General features: G+C 28.7%; 5 protein-coding genes across 6 annotated transcripts; 3 read left to right on the top strand and 2 right to left on the bottom strand.

Moving 5' to 3' along the window:
* The first annotated feature begins 2,574 nt into the window (after positions 1-2,574).
* Positions 2,575-5,225, top strand: LOC115698281 (kinetochore protein SPC24 homolog). Its single transcript, XM_061101584.1, has 7 exons — positions 2,575-2,732; positions 2,862-3,071; positions 3,593-3,735; positions 3,832-3,932; positions 4,348-4,421; positions 4,561-4,709; positions 4,940-5,225. Exons 2-6 carry the CDS (start codon positions 2,894-2,896, stop codon positions 4,665-4,667), a joined length of 603 nt encoding a protein of 200 aa, XP_060957567.1. The 5' UTR covers positions 2,575-2,732; positions 2,862-2,893; the 3' UTR covers positions 4,668-4,709; positions 4,940-5,225.
* Positions 5,226-5,366: 141 nt separating this feature from the next.
* Positions 5,367-7,457, bottom strand: LOC115698280 (gamma-interferon-responsive lysosomal thiol protein). Its single transcript, XM_030625492.2, has 5 exons — positions 6,935-7,457; positions 6,656-6,721; positions 6,403-6,543; positions 5,694-5,786; positions 5,367-5,589 (listed from the first exon to the last, which is right to left on the bottom strand). The coding sequence occupies exons 1-5, from the start codon at positions 7,289-7,291 to the stop codon at positions 5,518-5,520; spliced, it is 729 nt and encodes a 242-aa protein (XP_030481352.1). The 5' UTR covers positions 7,292-7,457; the 3' UTR covers positions 5,367-5,517.
* Positions 7,458-12,637: 5,180 nt separating this feature from the next.
* LOC115696981 (gamma-interferon-responsive lysosomal thiol protein) lies at positions 12,638-17,541 on the bottom strand. The gene is made up of 5 exons (XM_030623877.2): positions 17,202-17,541; positions 14,490-14,555; positions 13,402-13,539; positions 13,080-13,172; positions 12,638-12,979 (listed from the first exon to the last, which is right to left on the bottom strand). Exons 1-5 carry the CDS (start codon positions 17,463-17,465, stop codon positions 12,782-12,784), a joined length of 759 nt encoding a protein of 252 aa, XP_030479737.1. The 5' UTR covers positions 17,466-17,541; the 3' UTR covers positions 12,638-12,781.
* Positions 17,542-18,816: 1,275 nt separating this feature from the next.
* LOC115697383 (protein TIC 56, chloroplastic) lies at positions 18,817-21,804 on the top strand. The gene is made up of 5 exons (XM_030624365.2): positions 18,817-19,884; positions 20,178-20,375; positions 20,677-20,959; positions 21,092-21,254; positions 21,371-21,804. The coding sequence occupies exons 1-5, from the start codon at positions 19,155-19,157 to the stop codon at positions 21,569-21,571; spliced, it is 1,575 nt and encodes a 524-aa protein (XP_030480225.1). The 5' UTR covers positions 18,817-19,154; the 3' UTR covers positions 21,572-21,804.
* Positions 21,805-22,367: 563 nt separating this feature from the next.
* On the top strand, positions 22,368-23,564 carry LOC115697382 (uncharacterized). 2 transcript variants are annotated; one of them, XM_030624364.2, is made up of 2 exons: positions 22,368-23,157; positions 23,300-23,564. In XM_030624364.2, exons 1-2 carry the CDS (start codon positions 22,701-22,703, stop codon positions 23,341-23,343), a joined length of 501 nt encoding a protein of 166 aa, XP_030480224.1. In that variant the 5' UTR covers positions 22,368-22,700; the 3' UTR covers positions 23,344-23,564. The 2 variants fall into 2 exon arrangements, with proteins under 2 accessions (XP_030480224.1, XP_030480223.1); XM_030624363.2 differs by having other exon boundaries at positions 22,467-23,157; positions 23,282-23,564.
* The last annotated feature ends 1,218 nt before the right edge of the window (positions 23,565-24,782 follow it).

The raw sequence follows: 24,782 nt of genomic DNA, 5'->3' as shown, positions 1-24,782 counted from the left end.
TAATTATTTTTTTATGGCTGTGTATGTTGTATTTATTTAAGACAACAACTAAAATTTTGAAAAATTTGGAATAATTTACAATATAAAAAATAGTATTTAAACAATTTATTTCACACGCGTATAAAATAAAAGAAGTACGTGTGCAACTGACTGTTTGAACATTATTTTCAGCGTATTAATTTTTTTTTAATTTTCCAAAACTTTACAGAATGTTTTAAATAACTACAACGTACATGATCATGCGAAAAAAAAATAGACTAAAAAATTCTCCTGAATGCCAAAACAAATAAGATGTGTATTAGTACACCCCTTTATAGAATTTTCTAAAAACATATTATAATATTTTTTTAAAAAAAACCACAAAATTGGATTAGTGATTGATTATGTTAAGAATCATGATATTCCATGTTAAAATTAATTAGTGATGAGTGGAGTAGTCTGCCCATGTTCTTATATATGACTCAATAATTTTTACATTTAATCCATGTGGAGACAATGTTATCCAATAAATTGCATTAAATGGTGCGGGTCGGGTCAGGTTTAGGTATTTTTTTTAATAAATCATGCAATTTTATTAATAACAATAATTTAAAATAATAGCATGCAATCTAATTGGGATATCTCCCTGTTGGAGACACGACCCGAATTAAAATTAGAAGAACGAATCATATAATCAACCACCTAACTCCTAAATTATTTGACAAAAAAAAAAAACTAAAAATAAAATAAGATAAAAAAGATGCAAATCACAGTTAACCTTAAGAACACCTATATTCAGTTTCATCTACTACTTAGAAGACACAACCGTAGAAAATGTTACAGCAGGTTCATTCAACCTCGTAGCTTGAGCACTCAACTATTCTGCAAGGTAAGTAACTACACTACTAACAACCCTTTTAGTTGCAAAAAATTTGTTATTCCTAACCACTAATAACGATTTGATGGTGAGCCATCAGAGAACAAAGAATAACTAACAACAAAATAAAACTAAACCACGTCACACAAATAAGACTAAAACACTCAAAACTATATTACAAAGACAAGACTAAAACACTCAAAAATATATCACAGAGACAAGACTAATTGCAATAGCAAAAAGTGAATCGCAATAACAAAACACAATCTCGACCAAGCTGCACCTATGCCCAAAAAAGGCTGACGAGCCTAATCTTAGAAAAAAGACGAGCTCATGTAGCTATAAATTTTGGAATGAGAAACTCTAATAATTTTTTTTGAATGGATAAACTGTTTTATTTTATACGCATGTGAAATAGACTGTTTGAATATTGTTTTCTATATTGTAAATTATTTCGAATATCTTAAAGTTTGTAGGATGTCTTAAATAACTATAACGTACACGACTATGAAAAAAAATTAAACTAAAATTTTATACTGAATGCTGAAACAGATAAGAAATATATCAGTGCACCCTTTTTAAGGGTGTGCATTATAGAATCACAGACCATTCCTATTGGGCACCAGTTGTGCCTAGCACCTCTAAACATGTCACCTTGAGATTGGCTAGCGATACTCCCTAAAAGTTATTACATTAAACTATATGAGATATGATACTTAGTTAGACCACTAGTAATATTAACACATAAGATGGTGCTAGGCAATACTGGTACCTTTTAGCTAGGGCAGAGTATCGATCGATTTGGTCAGTTTTTTCTACATAAAAATCCAGAATTCGATTTTCAATCTGGATTGGTGCAATTCGAAAACCGACTGACTAATCCAGAGCCTATCTTAAAACCGGCCGTTTTGAACTTCAGTTTGGTCGGTTTAAACCGCCCAAACCGAACTTCTTTTTTTTTTCTTTAAAATATGATCAAATTTATTCTATAAATACATTATTCTACATTTTACTACTACAAACATACAAATTAATTGTTCAAAAACTAATTATCTTATTCTTTTAACTTTAATATTAATAAAATAATAATATATTATTAGTAACTATAATACATAAATAAAGCAAAAAAAAAAAACTTAATAAATTAATATATATGTATTACGATCGGTTTCAGTTTTTTCAGGGTTTGGTTCTAACGGTGTTTGGTAGATCGGTTTATACGAATTTTTTTTTTAGTTTTTTAAATTTTATGCACAACCCTACTTTTAGCATTTCTTTAGAATCACTGTATATATTTGTGTGGGTTTAGGTAGGGCTGTTAATCAAAATGCTCAAATTGCTCGCACTGTAAAAAAAATACAGTTTAAAATTCTTTGCGGTGCGGTTTCAGTTTGAATTTTTCTTAAACCGTACGGTGCAGTTTGCGGTTTTGAATTGTTAATATGCAGTTCAAACCGCACCACACCGCATATTATAAAAATACTAATTTTTATATGTATTTAGGTCCAATATGTGAAGACCCAGCCCAAAGTCCACTAGTTATTGTATTGTTGAAACTTAAAACTTTTTTTCATATTTAATTCCAAGCTTTATGATATTTTTGACAAGTATTGCTTAAACTTTATTATATTTGTGATAATTTAATTATTTGGTAATAGTATTGTAAAAAAAAATATTTAGTTATATTCCAAACTGCCGGTTGTTACTTAATAGTTAAAATTAAATAACAAGTTGAAAATTTAATCGCAATTATCATTTATCAGCTCTTTTGTTCATTTCCCGCTCTTCATCCCAAACTCAAACCCGAACCCCAATCCGCCGGAGCAGAGTAGACAAAGATCACTTCACGCAAACCAAAAGCTACCCTAAAATTCCCGTAAGTATTTCTCTTTCTCTTCTTAATTTTCTCGGCAACCAAACAGACACATGCAATGCAACGAACTCTGACTTATTGATTTGATTTTCTTCACCAATATATTGTTTCTTTATGCTCTTTAAACTGCAGTGTTTGAAGCTCAGCTGTTACTAATCCCGAAAATGGGAGATCTTTCGAAAAATCTCGACAGCCAAAAGTCGATTTCTTACTGCGATGATATGATTAGGGTTTTGAAGGATAAGAGGGAAATTGACGTCTTGGTGCAGTCCTTTGATAATGTGAAGACCTTGCGATCTTCCAGCCTCGCTGATTTCAATGAGGTTCAAAACATGCTTCAAGGTCTATTTTTTGATTTTTCTTCACCTTTGTTGTTTGTTTACTGAGAAAATTGAGTAAAAAAAAATATTTGGTGCAATATTGTTTGTTTTTCTATCATTGAAATGTAAATTGGACTTAAAAGAGTAGTGGACTTTGACCCATGACTTATTAAATTCGAAAGTTTGATTCTTGAAATGATACTATTTTCAACTTGTTCATAATGAAGTAGTTGTAAGGCTTAATTATGAAATTCCTGGTTTTTCAAAAACTTTCGTGAAAAGGGTCAATTAACAATGTTTATGAGAATATCTAAAGTTAAATGTGAGACATGGCTGTTTGAACTCTGCATCGGTCTTCATGGAATAACTTCTCGGGCTATTTTTTCTCAGATTTGAAATAGTCTTGGCTATTTGAACTATAATGTAGATTTGAAATGAAATTTTAGTTGAGCACTAGATCAATTATAATGAATGTCTAAGATCAGGGTGTTCTTATCTGTTTTGCACAGATTTTGACATCCCCTTTTCAACTTTATTAAACAGATTATGAGAGCAAAATTGCTGCGTGCAAGAAGAAAACAGAGGCTGCAAAATCTGAGGTTGTTTCTGATGCGGAATTAGACCTTCTTAACAAAGAATTAGAAGAAGAATGCAACGAAGAATGTTTGCTTTTGGAGGAGCTTAGATAAGTATATAGTCAGTTGCATATTTATTATTTAGATTTCAACTTGATTTTGCTGATTGCTGATTTTTGTGCTTCTGGTATTGTTTGTGTTAACACAGTTATCACTGAAGAAATTAATGAATTAGAATGCAAAAGGATATCTATTCAGGAAAAGACAGAGAAATTGAGGGAATCCAAGCAAGATGAGCGTAGGGCAGAGTAAGTAGAGCAATCTCTTTTTATGTCTCATTGTGCATACAGTGTAATTATTAACAAAAGAAGAAAAATGTCATCTTTGGTTGAGCAATGCAGTCTATGAATATATTATTTTCTTTTTCTTTTTCTTTTTTCTCCTTTTGTGTTTATTAATTTTAGATTTTCACTTTCATGGTGTTAAGTTACAACTCTTAGAATTTGTTGGAATCAGATGATCTGTTCATTAAAGAGCTTAGTCAAGCTTCATTATTGCCATCCTTTGTAATACAATAATTGAAGTTTGTCATTTTAAAATATGAATGTTTGTGAGTAGTTCGACCAGCAATCTTAAAGTGAATTTAAGTTATTTCCAATCTAAGTTTTATGACTCATCGATTTTCTTGGTCTGAAACTGATGCTTGTTCTTCTGATCCTGCAGGAGAACACTTTCTATGTTTGCATCTGTCACAAATATTATTCCTGACCTGTATGACCCGTCGAAAGTTTCAGGCCGTATCCTTGTGTTGCAACTAGTCTTTATTTCTTTTATCTTTCTTACAATATCTTGTGTGTTTCTAATAAAAAAATAATCACTGAAGGATGTTCAGGCATTGGTAGATAATTCTGTTTTCCTCAGCTATGTCAATTACAGATATTGTCGACAGGGATAAAAAGCTAGTCAAGCAATTTGAATTTGACCAAGAACAGATGACTTCCTTTGATACGTGTGATAGCATTTGGAAGATGATAGGTTCATGAAATCCACCATTCATATTCCTTCTGCAATGATAATATAAAGGGGTAAGTTATTTCAAACCCTCAGATTAGTGCTGTTATCAGTAAGTTTCTGTGATATGTGAATGGTATTTAATTCTATTGGCATATATACCAAATTAAACATTTGGTGTCATTTGGTATTTGGATCATCACTAATTTGCATTTGCATAATTTGGTTAATATTGGAAAAGAAAGGATTTCAAAGATGTGCAAATATACATAAGTCAATTGCTTATTCTTTTTAATGTTTTCAGGTTTATGGCACTTGATTGTGATTTGTGGACTCTTCTTCCATATGTGAAGTGTGAAAACACACAATTAACCAGTCATTAGCGACGAGATTAATGCGATAGAACCAGAAAGAATTTTTATCCAAATCCTAATTGCCTGTGTTGTTTTCTTTCTTTCTTCCTTTCTTTGATCAATTACACCTGTTTTTATTCCTGATAAATTACATGTAATTATTGAAGCTCAATTTAGATTTTGATGAAAACTCATGTTATGCACATTTTGTTTAATTAGTGAACCTTTTTTTTCTCATCAATTGTCATTAATATATTTCTCCATTAAAGCAACTTCTACATATTTGATTTGCCTGGCCCACTTAAATTAACAATAATAGTCAAATTTCCCAATTGTCTTTTGAATTTTGAGAGTAAAATAATGCTTCAAGTATATGTATATGCTAATATAGTATTTTTGCTTCATTATTTATCCAAGCTTTACAAAGATAGCCAATATATGAATATATATGTATATGATGTGACACGATTAACCATGACCATCTTCAAAGACAACCCAAAATAATCAGCTCTTCTTGCCACAAGAAAATTTATTGACATGCCCTTGGTACTTTGTTACCTTTATAAGCCTTGCATATGTAGCTTGAGTAATTTCTATAATCCTGCTTAAATCAGATAAATAAGTGTGATTAATTATATCTACTTATAGAAAAACAAAAACAAGAAAACCAATTAAGAGGGGCATTAAGGAATAAGTATGGCTTACATTTCCAATAGATTGATTATCAACAACCACCCAAGGCAAAATTGTGTGAGGAGGATTGAGTTGTGCTGTTTCTATAGCATGTTTTTGTTCAAGCTGCAAAGTTAAATTTATACCGTATTATATCGTATTATGCAATACAATTTAATATAATATTATATAATATAGGCTAATTAGGATTTTTATTCTTTGAACTTTGATATGTACTAAATCACGCTCCCTGAACTTTTAAGGTCGTTAAAAATGCCCCATGAACTATTGAGATTGTTGAATTAAAGGACTTTTATCTAATTTTAGTAAAAAAAATCTAACATGGATGAAAGTTTAAGGGACATGTCAAAGTTCAAGGAACATAATATGGTAGATATCAAAGTTTGGGGAGTATGATTTAGTACATAAATAATCACTAAAATAGTAAAATTGAATGAAATTAGACAAAAGTCCTTAAATCTAATAATCTCAATAGTTCAGGGAAAATTTTTAACGATCAGAAAAATTCAGGGGGTATGATTTGATACATATCAAAGTTCGGGAGGTAAAAATCCTAATTAAGCCTACAATATAATATGGTGTACCGAATGAACTCGAACAAAGTTTTTGACAACTCAAATAACAACAATAAGAATATTCTGTTTAATTTCTACTATGTATACGTATTATTATGCAACATTTAATAGTAAAATAGATTTTTAGTGAAGATTAAAAGAAGTACCAATGTTCCATTTAAGCTATTGAAGCAATCCAAGACCAATTTTGGAGGCAAACCCAATGAAGTGAAACAACTTCCCCATTCCTTATGCCTTCCTTCAATGGCCAGAAACTCAAAGCAGTAAATCAAAGCAAAATGCTTGTTCTGAATTTTTTAGAAGAAAATAAATCACTTAAATTAAATTAACACCAATAATGAACAACAATTAAATAAATAAACCATAGAGAATAATAATAGCATAAAATAAGGCTCAAACCACATCATGCAACACATTAATAGTGCAGGCTTGTAGTGTATTCAATTTGCATTCATCTGACCCATTCTGAAATAAATAAATAAATAACAACAACAACAATCATTAATAAAGAAAAAAAACCAAACCAAACATGCATAGTAAATAATTTGATTAATTTTATTTTTCCCAAAATGGGTATTTTTTGCAAACACTGAATCTGTCGGTGGAGAGCTTAATATCCAATTTGAGTGATAATATTTATTAATTATAAGAAAATATATAAAAGAGAGAAAATGGAACCTGGCAAACTGTGGTGTTGGTAGAATTGTTGAGAAAATAAGCATTGCCCCAAGGGACCAGCCTGAGATTTATAATGGTGTGAAGACCATTGTCAAAAATTTGAGCAAGATTTTTAACTATGAAAGAAGAACAAGATGGGTTCAAAGCTTCATAGTAAACTCCCACATTTACTTTCTGAGAAACCATCTTTGAATCCTTCTGTTTCTCATCATAAGCCTCAACACTATTAATATTATTATCATAGTGAAATGTAAACAATAGTAATGAAAATCCAATGGCATATGTGAAAACCAAATTTCTATTATAATCAGATTGAGAACCCATTTTTCTGATATGGATTCTACTTTGTTTGTGCATCTATATATTTATATTTATATATAGAGAGAGATAGAGAGAGAGAGTGAGTCAGAGACTCATATTAATGGACATTTTTCAGTAACAGTTAACACTGAGAAGTAATTGCACTCTTTGCTATAATGACCAGAGAAGTATTCATAGTCAATATTGTCTACTACCTTTATTAGTTACTCAAATAATTGTGTACCTTAGTATTGTTTTTAAAGAAATATATAATTTTCTTGTCTTTTATTTATTATTTTGACCAAATTCATTTATTAATTTATTGCAATTGGTAATGATAATAGGTGAATTTAGTGCTTGCAATTTGTGTTTACGGGTCGAGATTTATGTATTATAAATAAATGTCAAATTAACCTAATTAATTTAGTAATCGTACCAAAAATTAAAATTAAAATTAAAACATCATCAGTAGGTTAAAACTATTTTATGACACATTTATTAGTTATTTAGCATGATTTTGATCTATTTAACTAACTTGATATATTTTAAGTGTACTAAACATGAGTGTGTATACTCTTAAGTAGGTTGATATTTATATATATTTGATAAATTGAATTTTAATTGTTCTCTCATTTTTAAGTTAGGTATGTAAATTCCAAAATGACATGTTTAATAAATATGTTAGGTATGTTAATTTGAAAATAACAAAATTCATTTAAGAAAATCTAAGCTTATTTATTTAGTGTGAATTTCGAATCATATTATCGTTTTAAATTTATTTTTCTATCCAAATAATTTTGTTATTACTAACAATCAGCTATATGTGGTTCTCAAGAGATGTTTGACTTGAGTTTGTTTTGTTTTTTTATAAATAAAATGAAAATATCATAATGTCTTGCAAAGATCTGTATATTCAAATAATGGTAAATGAGACTAATTACAAATGTAGAGGTAGCAAAAATGATAACATAACACAACTTGAACATGACACAAATTTTTGTAGGTTAGGGTTGGGAAATTAAGTGGGTCAAAAGTTCATCCACATAATTGGTTTGAAATAAAAATAGATCAAATATAGCATGACCCACTTAACACAAAATCTACATATTTTTGATGAATAAAATAATATAAAAAATCTCAAATATGATTTTTTTATACATGCATAAATATCTTAAAAATGTTTTTTTTTTTTTTTTTATTGTAATAAAAAGACTCATATATATTTTAATGAAAACCTAACTTTTCTATTTTTCTTTTTACAATGCCTTCTGTTAAAGATGACAAAACACCATTCAACATTATTGCCCTTGATTTTTTCAAAATACATGGACATGGATAAGGCTCACACGTGGATTTGTAAAAACCAACGCTTATGGAAATCGACTAAGTCTTAGACGACAAAGGAGTATCTCAGGGAAGGTGTCTCCCAGAAGAGAGCATAAAAAGTATCTTTACTCTCCGGGAGGCCAGAGGCATGCTAAGGCAGTTCCGGGAAGTATGGAGATCTCTTGAACAGTCACTTCGCATTTAATGCCGCATGAGGGAAGACGTATTGAGATCTCCATAAACGACATGACAGATGGCGTAACCCCCCCTTTTTCGGCTATTACACTGCAATCAATAAGGTTAGTGACGGCTACTTTATGCGGGATCACATCAGTCAAAATGGGATAAAAGATTATATCCACCTAACCCCTAAGATACCTACGGTATAGGTCATGTACATCCTATTGTGTATCTGTTGGGAATATGCGCCTCTACGAAGCTAACACAGAAAGACAAGTGATTCATTCCTAGGAATCACCCATAAACACTATAAATACCCTACAAACAAACTGAAAAGGGGTCGAAAAGTTTTTGGTTTTAAGAAATCAAAGAGAGAAAATCGGAGAAAAATCTACCAAGAACATTCTCTGTAATAAATACTCTCATTAATAAAAAAAAAGACTCATGGACTAAGGCTCATTAATGCCTCAACTACGTAAAAATCTCATGCATTAAACTCTCTACAGTTTTTTTTATACATTATTTAATTGGTTGTCGAAAATCTCGATCAACAAATATAATATCACAACTCGAATACAACATAAATTTTTGTTAATTAAAATCGAGTTAAAAATAGATTAATACGACTAATACGAAAACAAAGATCAAACAAAACACAATAACACAACACGATTTATCACTCCTAATTGCAACTAATTACAATGACTGACCAAAACCAAATAAACCTAACAATACATTAATCTTAGCAAGAAGAGACACAGATTTTGCCCACATACCATTCCACAACAACTAAATGACTCCAAAACTAAGGGAAATATCATACAAAATGACAAGACAAAGTGATAGCATTCTTGATTTAATTTTTTTTCTTCCCTTTTTCATAAATAAATAAAATAATATGTACAAAACATTATTTGGGCACTAAAATCCAAATATTACGCGCTCAATAATATAAGTTTTGTGATTATATAAATATTACGCGCTCAATATTTTAAAATTTTAATTAAAAATTAGAAAAATAAAAAATTTGTTGACTTAAATAAATACTCTCTACAATTTGTAAAATAAATTTATTAATAAAAATTAACTATAATAATAACGTGCAATCTCTAATGGGGACATCTCTCTTATTTAAGACACGATCATGATTAAAATTAAAAAAAAAAAACGAATCAAATAATCAGCCGTCTAATTTTTAGATCGTTTGATAAAAAAATTAAAATAAAATCAAAAGACACAATAGTAGAAACTGTTACAACAGGTTCATTCAACCCCGGAGCTTAAGCTCTCAACTATTGTGTAAGTTACCTAACTACATTACTAACAAACCCTTTAGTCGCAAAGAACTTATTATTTTCAACCACTAACAACGATTCGATGGCGGGCCATTAAAGAACAAAAAAGAACCAACAACGAAACAAAATAAAACAAAATCATATCACACAGATAAGACTAAAGTACTCAAAATCATGTCAAAGAGACAAGACTAATAATAGTAGCAAAAATCGAATTGCAGTAGCAAAACACACCTGACCAAGTCACAACTTAGCCCAAGGAACAAGGATGGCCAGAGAGAAAAAGACAACCTCTATAAATTTAGGAATAAGAAACCCTAATTTTTTTTTTCTTATTGTTATCCCTTTAGAGAGATAATTTTTTTTTTTTTAAAAAAAATATTTTCATAAACACATAAAAATTACAAAATACGAATTTACTGTTTCTAAAATATTTTTACAAATTTCTTTCAAAATATATATATTTATAATTTTACTGTTTTTACGAATTTACTATTTTTTAAATATTTTTTTTTAACAAATTTAAGCTTCTTTTCTTACAAATTTATATATTATTTTTTTTAAATAACATTTTTTTTCTGTAAAAATGTGAAAAAATAAATATTTTTAGTAAAAATGTAAAAAAATAAAATAAAAAATAATTGTGTAAAAATCCTTAAAAAATAACTCTCTTTTGATTTGATTTTTCATTATTGATTTCTCAAAAACATTTTTCTTTATGTAACTATTATCCTTATATATATATAAATATATATGGAAGAGGTTTCAATGGTTACATTAAATATATAACTATCATGGTTACATTTTTTTTAGCCATTAGATTACTAATGAATGATTGTGATTAATTTGGAAATTAAACAAAAAAAAAAATAATTAACTTATAACCTAATAGTTACCTAATAATTTATTTCCTTATAAAACTTTAATGAATATTAATTATATTTTAGAATTAAATTAATTATAATTATTAATTAATTTTTTGTAACTTATTATTAAATAAGGATCTTTTAGCAATTTTTTTTGCCCTTAAATTATTAAAAATTTTATCGCAAAACTCTTTATAATTTAAAATTAAACACATATAATTTCATAATTAAAATTTTATTATAATTATATTTTAATTTAAAATTATTACACTTAATTATTTACTTAATACTTTTTATATTTAAATATTTAAAAAGTAAACAGTGAATTAAGTTAAATGTATTTTTTTTTTGAAAAAAAAAAAGTTAAACTCCTCTATCTTTTTTTTTGATAAGGAGTCATTTACTCAAAAAACCAAACCACAGTCAAAAAACAAAGTCAAGCTCCCCAAAAAACAAAGCAACCTCAAACTCGAATAGAAAACCTCATACTTAGTTCTTCTAGTTATAAAAAAATAATTTTATATCATTTTAAAAATAATTAATTATTTAAAAATTTATTATACAAGAAGAGAATTCTAATTTGCGTAAAAAGAAGTCTAATTTTTGTAAAAAATAAAATAAAATAAAGTTTCATTGTAAATATTATAATTAAATGGCTCAACTATTCTCTAAAAAAATGACTTAACTGTTAAAATAATTATAATAGGGATTTATATAAAAAATTATTTATAATTATTAATTGCTAAAAGAGGTCTTGTTAAATGTTCAATTAATTATTTTAAGAAAATAATTATTATAATTAATTGATTCTAAAAAAGAAAGTTTTACCTATTGGTAATCTGCGTGAAGGAAGAATGTAATAGTTACAATAAAAATGTAATCATTGAGTAGTTATATAAACTTTGGTTTTCTGTTTTTTCTTAAAGGAAAATAATTATTTTATTACAGGCGTTTTTGTGTCATAAACCACATACTAATCTTAATCTAATCAACTACTCAAATATAAGCATATTTTATTTAACAATCCACAAAAGATGAGAACAGTCCACCAAATTTTCCTTTTTAATTAACCATTTTCCCTAACAAAAAATGGTACAAAAGCATGTGATAGTGTAGTTTGATAAAGAAATAGCTAACTGGTTTTGGTTGTTTTCTCTTTCATGGTTGGCAAAGATGAACATGGCCCATAAGAAGTTAATGAATTTGGTCATTGTAGCTTTAAAATAGTCAAAATCATGAAATGATCACTCTTCTTTAATATGTTTCATAGAAATACATGTGTGTATTAAATCATGTGTTTGATTGCTTTGGTTTTGGTTATTCCTGAAAAATGATGAAGAGTAAAAGGTTACCATATTCCATATTAAAGTCCATATATTAAAAACAAAATATTGACCAATGTAAATTGACCTTAAACCTTATATACTAAACCATAAACAACAAGCATCTACCGTATAATTAATTTTCTTGTTTAATTTCTTCAAAAAAGAATTTTGCTATTCATCCTAACCACGAGCAGCCTCTCAAGTTATATGGGATTGGGATTGGTCGGTAGACCTGCAAGACTGTTTTCACAGGTTTGTTGACCAATCCTGCATACCCATATAATTAACAACAACTTTTTTCATATTCATCCGAGGAGTGAAAAGATAGAACTACTAATTTTGACAGATTAAATGAGTTTAATCCTCACAAAAAAAAAAAAAAAATATATAACAAAATATGACTCATCTATGTTTATAACTTATAAACAAAACCCAAATCTTAAATTTTGATCCAAATCATTGCCAATAATATTATTATACCAAACACTTTGTTTGGGATAAGATTGTTATACCAATAATATTACTATATTTTATATAAAATAACATTATATTATATTATTTAGGGATTTTGTGAGCTAGCCCTAATGATGTAAAACTTCTTGATTCACCTTCATAGCAAACTTGAGGAATTGAGTCTACTTTCTGATCATTTAGTTCATTAATATTACTCTCATATGAAACTGAATTGCAAGCCTCTGGTTTAGAAGTCTCTTTATAAGCCTTGCAAATGTAAGCCATAAAGTTTATATAATCCTGCATTATTTAAATTTATATATATTATTATGTTAGTTAAAAAACAATATTTATTTTTATTAATTATATATATAAAATATAGTATGGAAAGATTACTGACCTCTTGAATTGGTTTATTATTGACTATGACCCATGGAACGAATCTATGTGCAGGCTTAAGCATAGCTGTTTCATTTCCATATCTATGTTCAATCTATCAAAACCAACATTATTAACAAATAATTAGTTTTGGATTGTGTATTATTTGTAAAATAATCCTTATCTAAAAATTCAACCAGCTGTCTAAATTGTTTGATGTGATTTTTGCAAGGAATTACATAAATTAAGCTAAAGTGAAGAAATGAGATTATTTTGCTTGATATATATAAGGCATAAAATTAAAAAAAGAATATATAGGTAAGTAGTAACTAGTAACTAATTACCACATTGCCGTAGCCAATGTTGTAACAATCAATGGGGACAGTGCCCAACCCTGAAATTTGAAAACAATTTTGCCACTCATTGTGTCTGTTCTGCAAACTCAGTCTCTCCACACAGTGGATAAATCTAAAGTGTCGATTCTGCATACAAAACAAACCAATTTTTTAAACCAAACTCATCATCATCATCTACACTACTCATCCCAACCTACCCATGATTTTAAATTCTAAAGATTTATATATTTAGGTATTAAATGAAAAAATTTACTACAATGATATATATATTTACACATACATAATTTATGAATATTGTTATTAGGCATGCTTAACACCATTTAGAAATGATATTCTACTAGTTAACGATATTTTTTTAAAATTATTCCCTAAGTTACATGAGACCTGATACTTAATTGTATCAATAGTTTATGTCAATTACTACATTACATCTTTTAAAATGTTATCCGTACACGATTCCTATTTTTACTGATCTTTTTTTATATGCATGTATAATTATAATTCTAGCGTGATAGTTTACATATTAGTTATTTATAATAAACTTTTGAATTTTTTTTTAAAAAAATAACAATATAAGTACTTAATTTAATATTTAAATGACTTAATTTAATTTAGATTATTTTTTAAAAAATGTTATAATCAGGGTGTAGTACTGATAATAACAGATCATGTATTCACCCAATAATCACTTAACAGTTCCATTACAGTGGGTATTAATAAAAACTAAGAAAATAAACATTGTTCACTTGTGTCACTAAAAAAAAGATTGAGTATTTAATTAATTCATCATACAAATGTGAAATATTGAGTATTTATGCCATTATTTTTTTAAAAAAAAAATAAGTTAGTGTAATTTGTTGTCTGATTTTGTTTTTAGCATAAAGTATTCAAAAAAATTTCAAAAATTTGTAAAATATTCTAATTTCTAGACAATGCAGAGAAAGAACCAAATTTTGAGAGGTATAATTAAATATATATGCAACAAAAAATTTAAAGTAAGGGAATTTTATTATTAAGCATGATTTTTTGTGCATGTTAAAATATTTCAAAAATTAATTTTTGCTAATTAGTCTTACCACATCAGGATAAACAGTAATAGTACAAGCCTCTATTGTGTTCAACAAGCATTCATCTACTCCATGCTGCACCATAAAATTTTAACCAAACAAATCAATTAAAAATTTCAATACAACTCATCAATTAAAGGAAATTAATTCATTTTTATTTTGATTTTCAGAGAAAAATAAATGTAACTCTCAACTCTCAACATAGTTAGTAGTTGCACTTGCAGATGAATGAGAAACCCATGAGTATTTACAGCCCAAATCATAAAGAATGGTCAACTACACCATTTATGTCATTGGCCCATAACCCACCAAAAAATCAAGGATTGAGATGCAAAATAACCTTAAATTTGGTAACTAAGTTAATAAATGTCCACTTTTTACAAAAATTAAGAAAATGGCCAAATCTAATAAATTAGCTAATAAAAATTATAAAAATAGATTTATCACATAGTTTTTTAAAAAAATTATATATAATAACAAAATTAAGTTACATAATTTTTTTTAGTATTGCATATTATTATATTGTAACAAAAATAAATAAATATATTAGATCATTTAAATATATACAACAGTATTGGATATATCGTAGTACAGAAAATTAATATACCGTAGTAATAAAATTATATACCACAAAGAAATTATAACAATACTAAATTAATACTCAAAAAATATATATATCATGCTAACAAAATTATATATATCACCATTAAGATATGAATACATACCAAAAAATTTATATACAGTAAAATAGAAACTAAATATCATATTAAATATAAATAATATATTATAGACAACAAAAATCATATACTATACAATAAAACGTATATACCTACAATAAAAAATAAAACAAAATAATATAATATTATTAAAAAAAATTATATATATCATATTAACAAAATTATATATCACATTTATGTATACTAAAATAAAAACTAAACATACATTATCTAAAATAAAATGATATACTATACAATAAAACTTATATACCATATAGCATAAAATATATACCTTACAATAAAAATATATATAATAATAATAACAAATAAAAATAAAAATATATAGGATGCTAATAAAATTATATATCATGTCAACAAAAGTACAATAAAAAATAAAACTTAAATATTATTTAAAAAAAATTATATACCGTATAACAAAAAATACATATATCATACACCAAAATATACATACAAAAAATAATAATAATAAAAATATAGATTACTAATATATATATATGTATGTATAGTATGCTAACCAAATTATATACCACAATTAAAATACGTATACCATGACCATTGTATATAATAAAATAAAAACTAATAAAATATTATTTAAAATAAATAATCATACAATCAAAAAATATAAAAATAATAATTAAATATATGTAGGTAGCAACAAAATTATATACATACATTAAAATATTTTTATTATGCTAATAAAATTATATACCACTATTATACATATCATAATAAAAAATTAATATCATCTAAGAATAATAATATACCATACAACAAAATAGAAATATACTGTACAACAAAATCTATATACCAACAACCCAAAACAACTCATAAAAAATTAAAAAAATTGACATAACTTTAAAATAAAAAAGATTTTAACAAAACTAATATAGAGATACCATAATGTTTAAATAATTTGCTTCTAATTCTAAAAAAAAAAAAAAATGAAATAAAGACATTTACTAATATAGTCTTATGATTTAGGGTCATTTACTATATTTTTTTGAAAAGAGGACATAAACTAACATACTCCTATGATTTGGGGCCATTTACTATAATTTCCCAAAAATCAAATTGATTTTATAAATTACCAATTATCCATAATTCACTAAAAATTTAATTAATTTTATAAATTCCAATTTCTTTTAGGTGATCAAATTTTAATTAATTTATAATAATAAAAATAAATATGAAGTCTAATATTGTGATAGATAAAGATATAATTTTAGAGTTCAATAGTAGCAAATTAAAATTTGATCACCTAAAAGAAATTCGTATTTATAAAATTAATTATATTTTGGTGTTATGGATAATTGGTATTTAATTTGATTAAGATAAGAGATATTTTCATAAAAAATTTTGTAAATTTTTTACATTTTTACTTTCATACCTTATTTCATAAAAATACAAAAAAAAAAAAAAAAAAAAAAAAAAAACCAACTAAAAAACCACACAAAAAGTAACAAGAAAATATCATTAAAACAACAACAAAATAACATACAAAATAATACAAATATAACAAGTATACAATATAAAATTACACTAAAAAAACTTAAATAAAATCTAAAAAAATCATAAAAATATTAAAAACTCTATACAAAGTTACAAACCGTATTTTTGTAATTTCTCTTTTATTATTTTTGTGCTTTTTGAAATTATCCCTTAAGCTAAATCCTAAATATAGTGCAATAAACTTTCTTAGTTACATTTCTTAATTACTTTCTTTGGGGCTTTTCCTCTTTAAAAAATGTTACATATTTCTAAATGATGATTTTCTTTCACCGGAAATAGAGTAAAATTCTCTCTCTCTTACAAAAAAGAGTAAAATAAAAAGAATAATAGAGAAACGAATGTTAAAAGAGAGAAAATTCCAAAAGAACAAACCAAACTTGGCAATAAAGTTACAGAGTTCTCTGTTCTGATTCCAAATTTTCATAAAAAGTAACCCAAAATTAAATAATAAAGAGAGAGAGAGAGAGAATGAGACCTGGCAAGAGATAGAGCCATCAGGATTGGGAGAAGCATTACCCCAAGGAACAAGCCTGAGATCAACGGTGGAGATTAAACCGTTCTGGAAGAGCTTGACCAAATGGTTGACGATGAAATTAGCACAGTACGGACACAATGACTCGTAGTACAATGAAACTTGGACCTTGTTATTAGAACCCACACACCCATATGGGTTTATACACAGAAATAGTATCAAGTAACCAAAACCCAAAAAGCTCCAACAAGATACAACACCCGCCATTAATGTCAGTGATGAGATTGAGATCGAATCCAACCTTTCTTATGTGTTGTGTTGTGAGTTTTGCTTTGCTTTTTTATCTTTGTATCTTATAATGAATGAGGAATGAGGATGCTTTTGGAGGTGAAATTACCAAAATGTTTTCACTATTGAGAATGCTTGTGGTCCTATAACGATTTCGAGACATTAATATTGAGGGTATTTTGGGTATTTTTAATTTAATTTTTTTATTATAAATGAAGCATTATTATTGCTATTATTTTCAGTTTCCATAGATGCTTTACTGTGAAATTTGTTCAGTGGAGAATGGAGATTAGTGGTTGCAAATATGATTTTGGTTAAAAAATGACTTGTAGGTTAGAATTGGAAAATATTAAGAAGGTCAAAAATTATTTTTTTTTCTTTTGAACAAATTAGAATTATTATTATTATTATTATTTCTAAATGGAATTGGAATTATTAATTTATAGTGAATATATTATTTGTTTTGCTATAGAGAAAATAAATTTAGTTGTAAAAAGAAAGTTCCTTAAAAACAATATAGCATAACTTATTCACTATCTGATAATTAATTGGTATTAAAAAAATTATTTAGTGCCGATATTTTAGGGTAAATACCATTTTGATTCTCTGTTTTACAAAAGTTACTAATTGGACCCTGTATTTTCTAAAATAGTACAAATAGGATCCTGAATTGATTTTTTGTCAAAATAAAGTTTAATTATAATTCGATCTAAAAGTGCTATGATAAAACTGTTTGCATTTTTTGTATCTGTTCGTATTAAGCATTGTCTTCAAGTTGGTTGTATTGAAAAAAAGTTGTCAAAAATTAAGCTCAGGGTCTTATTTTTACTATTTTAGAAAATACAGGGTCCATTTTGTCATTTAACAAAACACAGGGTCCAATCTATAACTTTTGCAAAACACAGGGTCCAAAACGGTATTTACCCGATATTTTATGACAAATTATTTAATAAATATAGTAAGTGAATTATTATTATTATATGAATATTTTTAATTTTTTTTTTTTTATCTTTTTGAATAATTTTTTAGCTATTTATTTTTCTTTGAACATTTTTAAATGATAAACATTATATTTATAAAATAAAATATTTCTTCAATTTTACTATTAATTTAGGTTTTTTTTTATATATTTTATATAAATTAAAATATATTATTATTAACTTTTTAAAAATTATTTGGGGTAATAAAGGTGCTGTAGTTTAACATTTCGGGTATCTTTGCAACAAAAAAATATATTTAGGTATTTAAATATTATGTTTTATCAATTTTGAATATTTTTTCATAAGAACAATGAAAACATACCTTATAAAACTAGGTTTAAAGTGTTAATTAAACATTGACTATATTTTTACTTTCAAAAAAAACATTGACTATATTTGCCGGAACCATCCCCTAAATTTACTGTATTTTTCTAAATTTATAAAAGAAAAGTGATAATTATGAAGTTAAAATCACAAACTACGTAAACTGTTGGCCCATATAGCACAATGGGCTCTTACGGCCCATGTAGGACATAATGGGCTTTCTTACGACCCAAACTTCGTTTCACTCGTTCTCGTAACTGTTATCCGTATAGAGAACCCTTCTTTCTTCTTCCCTTGCACCGAGTCCAACTCAGTCTTCAATTTTCAAACTCGTTGAGACTCGGAAGCTTAAGAATTATCTTCAATGGCGTCCATCAACTTCAACCCTTTCGAAAGCTGGTTCGGAAAACCCCCTAAGCCACTTCCTCCCCTGAACCTCCTCAGACTAACCGATTCATTCTTCCTCAAGACCCAAACCCCTACAAAATTCGCTTCACTCAGCTCCTCAAACCTCTTCAATCAAGCCAACGAGCCTCTAAACAAGAATTCAGAAGAACCCAAGTCAGAAAATGCAGAGCCCGAAGAGGAAAAAGGTCATTTCGGGAAAATGCTGGACCAGTACTTCTGGGAATGTGAGAACTTGCCTGATTACAGGTACACACCAGAAGTAGAGAAGATTCTAAAGGAAGACCCTTTTTGGGAAAAGAAGGAAAATCCAACCGAGGAAGAGATTAGAGAGAACGAGAAGTTGTTGGAAGCAATCAGGGCTAATCCAGTTATGAAGTTTTTAGCCCAAGCTGAGGAGATTGCGGATAAGTACAATGAAATGGAGCTGAAAGAGAATGAGAATCCTTACAGAAGGGAAGATAGGAAGCTATGGAAATCGGTTCCTCATGTTCTTGGGCTTGATGGCCGGCCTATGCCTAGGAAAGCCATAAAGACCAGAGAGGAATCTGATGATAAGTTCTGGGATTTTGCCAGGCAGTTCTTCTTTGGGCTTTGGGGCTTCAGACAGAGGCCTTACCCGCCTGGGCGCCCCATTGATGTTGCTCAAGCTATTGGGTACAAGAGACTCGAGAAGCGGTACTATGATTGTAAGTGTTTTGTTATTTTTGATGAAATTGAATATTCAAACTAGTTTGAGACATGTGTTATAGCTCTTATTTAAGAGATTCAAAGGAGTTATGATAATGCTGTTTTACTTAGTTTAGTGAAAAAGTTTGTTTCTTTATCATATTCTCTAAGAAAAACCTTAGCTTTTCGGTATAGATGGGACTGTATTTGTAGGACCCGAAAATTCCCTGAGAAAATGAAAGAAAGAAACTATGTTGAGAATGATGCTATGTTACCATATGTTAATGTGGTTATTGTTATGTACTGATGGCAGTTATCATGAGGAGTGGTGGATTTTACTATAAGGATCGGTTGGGCCGTACTAGGGGGCCTTGTGAATTGATAACCCTCAAGACTGCGTGGGGTGGTGGCATTATTGATAAGGATACTTTCATTTGGGCTGAAGACATGGATGAATGGGCGCCAATTCACATGGTTTACGGCATGGAGCGTGCGATTGCCACTTGGGAAGGTTTGTTAGTTTTTCTTGCATTATTGCTTGAGCCTTGATTGAGCCTTGAGCCAGTTGGTTGATCTTTAAAAATTGTGTCTTGGTTTTCTGATGCAATGCTGTCAAAACAAAATGTGCATCAAATCATAGGCTGAGTTAAGCTGGTAATGATAGCGATTTTTGAATCTCTGATTAGCTCAGATATTTTGAGATAGCATAACATATTGCAGGGTTGCCATTTAATAAGTTGTTATGCTGCCTCTTGTCATTTTATCTTTTGAATATTGTTAGAATCAAACTTGTCCTTATTCTTGTTTTATAGTTAGATTTGGAGCTGCTGCCACTGCTTTCCTTCACAAATTACAAAAAGGTATCCCTCCTTGGGTTCCTCTAAAGGGTCGTGAGCCTAAGACTTATAAGCAGGCTCAAGAAGAAGCTTATGAAAGCAAAAGACGTGATTTAGCAGTACTGAAAGCTAATGATGGGATTTGGCCTGGTGTTAGAATTCCAAGTCATGTTCTATTTCTCTGGGCTGGCGGTTCTGAACTCACGACAATTCTTGAAGCCGATCACATGCCAAACAAATACATTCCAAAAGATGTTAGGTATTGGTTTAACAAAAAAGCAAATAACAAAAATGCTTCGTAAACCCAACTTTTGATTTTCGATTATAACACGAGTCCTGATAAGAACTGCTTGCTTATGATACTAATTCACTATTTGCTTATCTGGGACAGGCGTCAATTGGCTGGAATTATCCCTGGTCTAAGGCCATGGGAGGTTCTAAGTGTAGAACAAGCAATGGATCAAATAACATATGGCGGGGAATGGTACCGTGAACCTCTTGGTTCATACACCACAGGCCCTCCATACATTCAGGAGTGGAACAAGGAAGTCATGGTACTATATACACTGGCTTCTGACTTCAAAATTCATTTTCCTTACATGACTTTTATGTTTCAGTGATGCCGTGCGAAACCTCTAACGAGTTCTCTCGTCTTATTTTGTTCTTGCAGAGATTGATAGATGTTTATACATTGCTTAGCACCCATGTTTACGAAAAACTGAAACAGACAATTCCTGGTTTCGACACTGTACTCGAAAGTGTCCTTGCTGATGCTTCAGTGAGGGAAAAGAAAAGGAAGGAGAAGAGGATGAGAGAGAAGAAAGAACAGGAAGAGAAAGAATTGATTCGCCGACTTGCTCGTGGTCGGTAGCATGATCACAAGAATAATCCAATTTTGAGTTAGTAGCAAGCAAGATTCTACCTTCAATTCATTACAAATTTACTTGTGAGTAACTCTTGTACTGTTTAACCATGCAAATTGCAAATAGCAACTTCAGATTTTCATGCTTTTGGATTATATAATAATAAGTAGATATCAGTATTCAGTTTCAATCAAACCAATTATGGGGTCGTTTCATTTGATAAATCATGTTCTTTATTTTAGGCTCTCTTGTTACACTTCTAAATTATAACCATGGAAAAAAGCCAGGCACTATTTCCCATAATTACCTTAATTGTGAAACATATTGTTCTTACATTAGCAGCATTATCACACACTTGTTCAAACTTGGACTTTGTTTATGATCAAGTAAATTTAGCTCAAAAAAGCTTTCTTGGAGTTTGGACTTACTCTTTATTCATTTTAGTTTAAAGTATAACACTAAATTTTGTACACTAAAAGATATTGCCAACTGAGTAAAGTACAATTTTTTATTTTTTTTGGTGGGTTAATTACAATGTTAATAACTAGCTAAGGAAGATTCATCCACTGACTGATGAGTTTGTTAATTTAAAACCATATATTTAGGACAAAAATTAAAGCTGTTATTAATTGAGTAGTTTATTTAAACAATTTTTATCTTAACCAAACTTTAAAGTCATTTTGAGGTTGTATGGGTAAAATAGGTAAGAAGAAAAACTAAAAAGGACCTTTGTAAAAGTTGGTACAAAGTCTAATTTCCATAATGGGCCAGCTCAAACCAAAAATTAAAGGCCCATATTGGGAAAGCCCAATTGATGGGTTGGGTAGTAGAAGCCCATAAAGTCCACCGACTTTCCTCATCGATAAATGGTAAATGGTAATAATAATAATAAAATTACCTTTGTAACGTGTTCTCTGTACACTGGTCTACCATTTTCATCAGACAACAACAATGGAATACGCGTAATAAAAGCGGTGATTTTTATTTTATTATATAAATTTTCTTATATATAATCTTCTTTCTTGGCTTGTATTTTATTAAAGTTCTAATCTTTTTGCTCACTTCTTCCATTCCATTCTCCCCAAACAAATATCTTTCTTTACTCTCTCATTTGATTTTGGTGTCAAGAAATCAGAGATGGATGATCTCATGCCAGAAAGAGAAGAAGAAACTAAGCTTCATTTCACTTCTTTGAATGAAGAAAATGGTGATGAGAAAAAAAGTGGGCTTATAACCAATTTCATTTCCAACTTAGTCTCTCCTTCTTCTAGTCCCAAATCTCAAAAGGGTGAAAATGAAGCTGAAACAACACCAAATGGGGATTATTCCAAGTCTGAGGAAGAAGAAGAAAATGATGTAGATGATGAGAAAAAAGGTGGGCTTATAACCAATTTCTTATCCAACTTAGTCTCTCCTTCAAGTCCCAAAACAGAGGAGGTTTCAGCTCAAAATGGTGACATTCCAAATGGGGTTTCTAAGATTGAAGTTGAGAATGAAAAAGAAGTGAAAAAACCAGATTGTGAAAAGGAGAATGATGGTATTGGTGGTGGTATTATTGACACCATTGTTTCCCATTTCCCAACTTCAATTCCAGGTAACTATTTTGATTTTATTTTGGTAACCATTTACCATTCTTTGTTTTCTTTCTTGATGCATAATAATAATAATACGACATCGTTTTTAGTGTTTGACATTGTTTTTATTCTTAATATGACTAGATGATGTTGTTCCTACAGCTGATGAGGCCTGTATTCTAATTCACTCCCTTGTTAAAGATTAGAATGTAAAGAGGAAGAAGAAAAGAGATCTTGTTTTGTTATGGTTTCTTTTTTTTTTTTTGATGAATAGTTTAGATATGTGTTCTTAGTTGTGATTTGTTATTAAAGGGTTGGGTTTGTGTGAATGTATATAACAATTTGCATTGGCATACTATACTATTCACATTTTGCTTGTAATGTTTTTAGTCATAGTTAAAAATAAAAAGTTACCCATTTGATCCAATTTGATTTTACTTCTCCTTTTAAATTCAAAAGTTTTGAAAAGAAAAAAATATATATGATTGGATTAATGAGTTTATAGTTAATTAGCTTTTGGTTGTTGCAATGGTGTATTTATGTAAATTAATTAGGATTCTATTGTATTATTATGCTTTGAAAATAACCCCTTCAATGTGGATATAGTTGAAAATTAATTAGTTCCTATGAAAATTTCAGTTTTATTCATTCTAATTCCATTAGGGAAATTTGATTTTCTATACTTACATATACCTAATATTTTATTTCTAAACTAATACATATCATCATTAAAAATATATGACCACTTTATCTAAAACCCAAAAATACCCCTCTCAAATTTTTCATACTTTTTTTTAGTGCAAAAACATAAAAAAAAAAAAAAAAAATGGTAGTCCGATGGGGTCCGATGGTAGTCCGATGGTGGTCCGATGGTCACCTGATGCTACTTTTGTATGCACAAAAACATAAAAAAAATAATTGGTAGCAGATTTGGTCCGATGGTAGTCCGATGGGTGGTCCGATGGGTCCGAGGGGTGGCCCGATGGGTGGTCCGATGGTGGCCCGATGGGGTGGCCCGATGGATGGTCCGATGGGTAGCCCGATGGGTGGTCCGATGGTGTAAATGGGGTGATGTAAATGGGGGTATTTTAGGAATATCATAAAAATTGTCATATTTTACAAATATTAGTTATTATTTGTTTAGAAAAAAAATTTTAACCAAATGTAAGCATAAAAAATCAAATTTCCCTTCCATTATGATGTTTGATCATAATTCAAGCAATGTAAATTAATAGCCACAACTAAAACATGGTACAAGTTTCAATAAGTCCAACTATCACAAAATTTGCATGTGAATTTATTCCACATGGTTGTACCACACATCATTGTAAGCAAAGATAATTCCATATAAAGTACCATTATTTTATTTGAACAGTATAAATATATACACTTGATTGGGATGCAATCAAATTACACATATTATTTTACACATAATGATGCTCATTAATCTTAATCATACAATTAAAATTGATAAATTTGATATGGTGGAAAATTCTTTTGAAGCTGAATCTCCCGTCTAAGATAAAAAAATTTGTGTGGAAGGCACGTCTGAATTTCATCCCGGCTTATGCCAACTTATCTCGCCATGGTATGAAGGTTTTGACAATATGTCCAATTTGCTCTTAGAATAACGAAACTACTATTC

This window comes from Cannabis sativa, chromosome 7, assembly GCF_029168945.1.
Source record: "Cannabis sativa cultivar Pink pepper isolate KNU-18-1 chromosome 7, ASM2916894v1, whole genome shotgun sequence".
In the NCBI taxonomy this organism is placed as follows: Eukaryota; Viridiplantae; Streptophyta; class Magnoliopsida; order Rosales; family Cannabaceae; genus Cannabis; species Cannabis sativa.
This window is presented reverse-complemented; position numbering and strand designations above follow the sequence as displayed.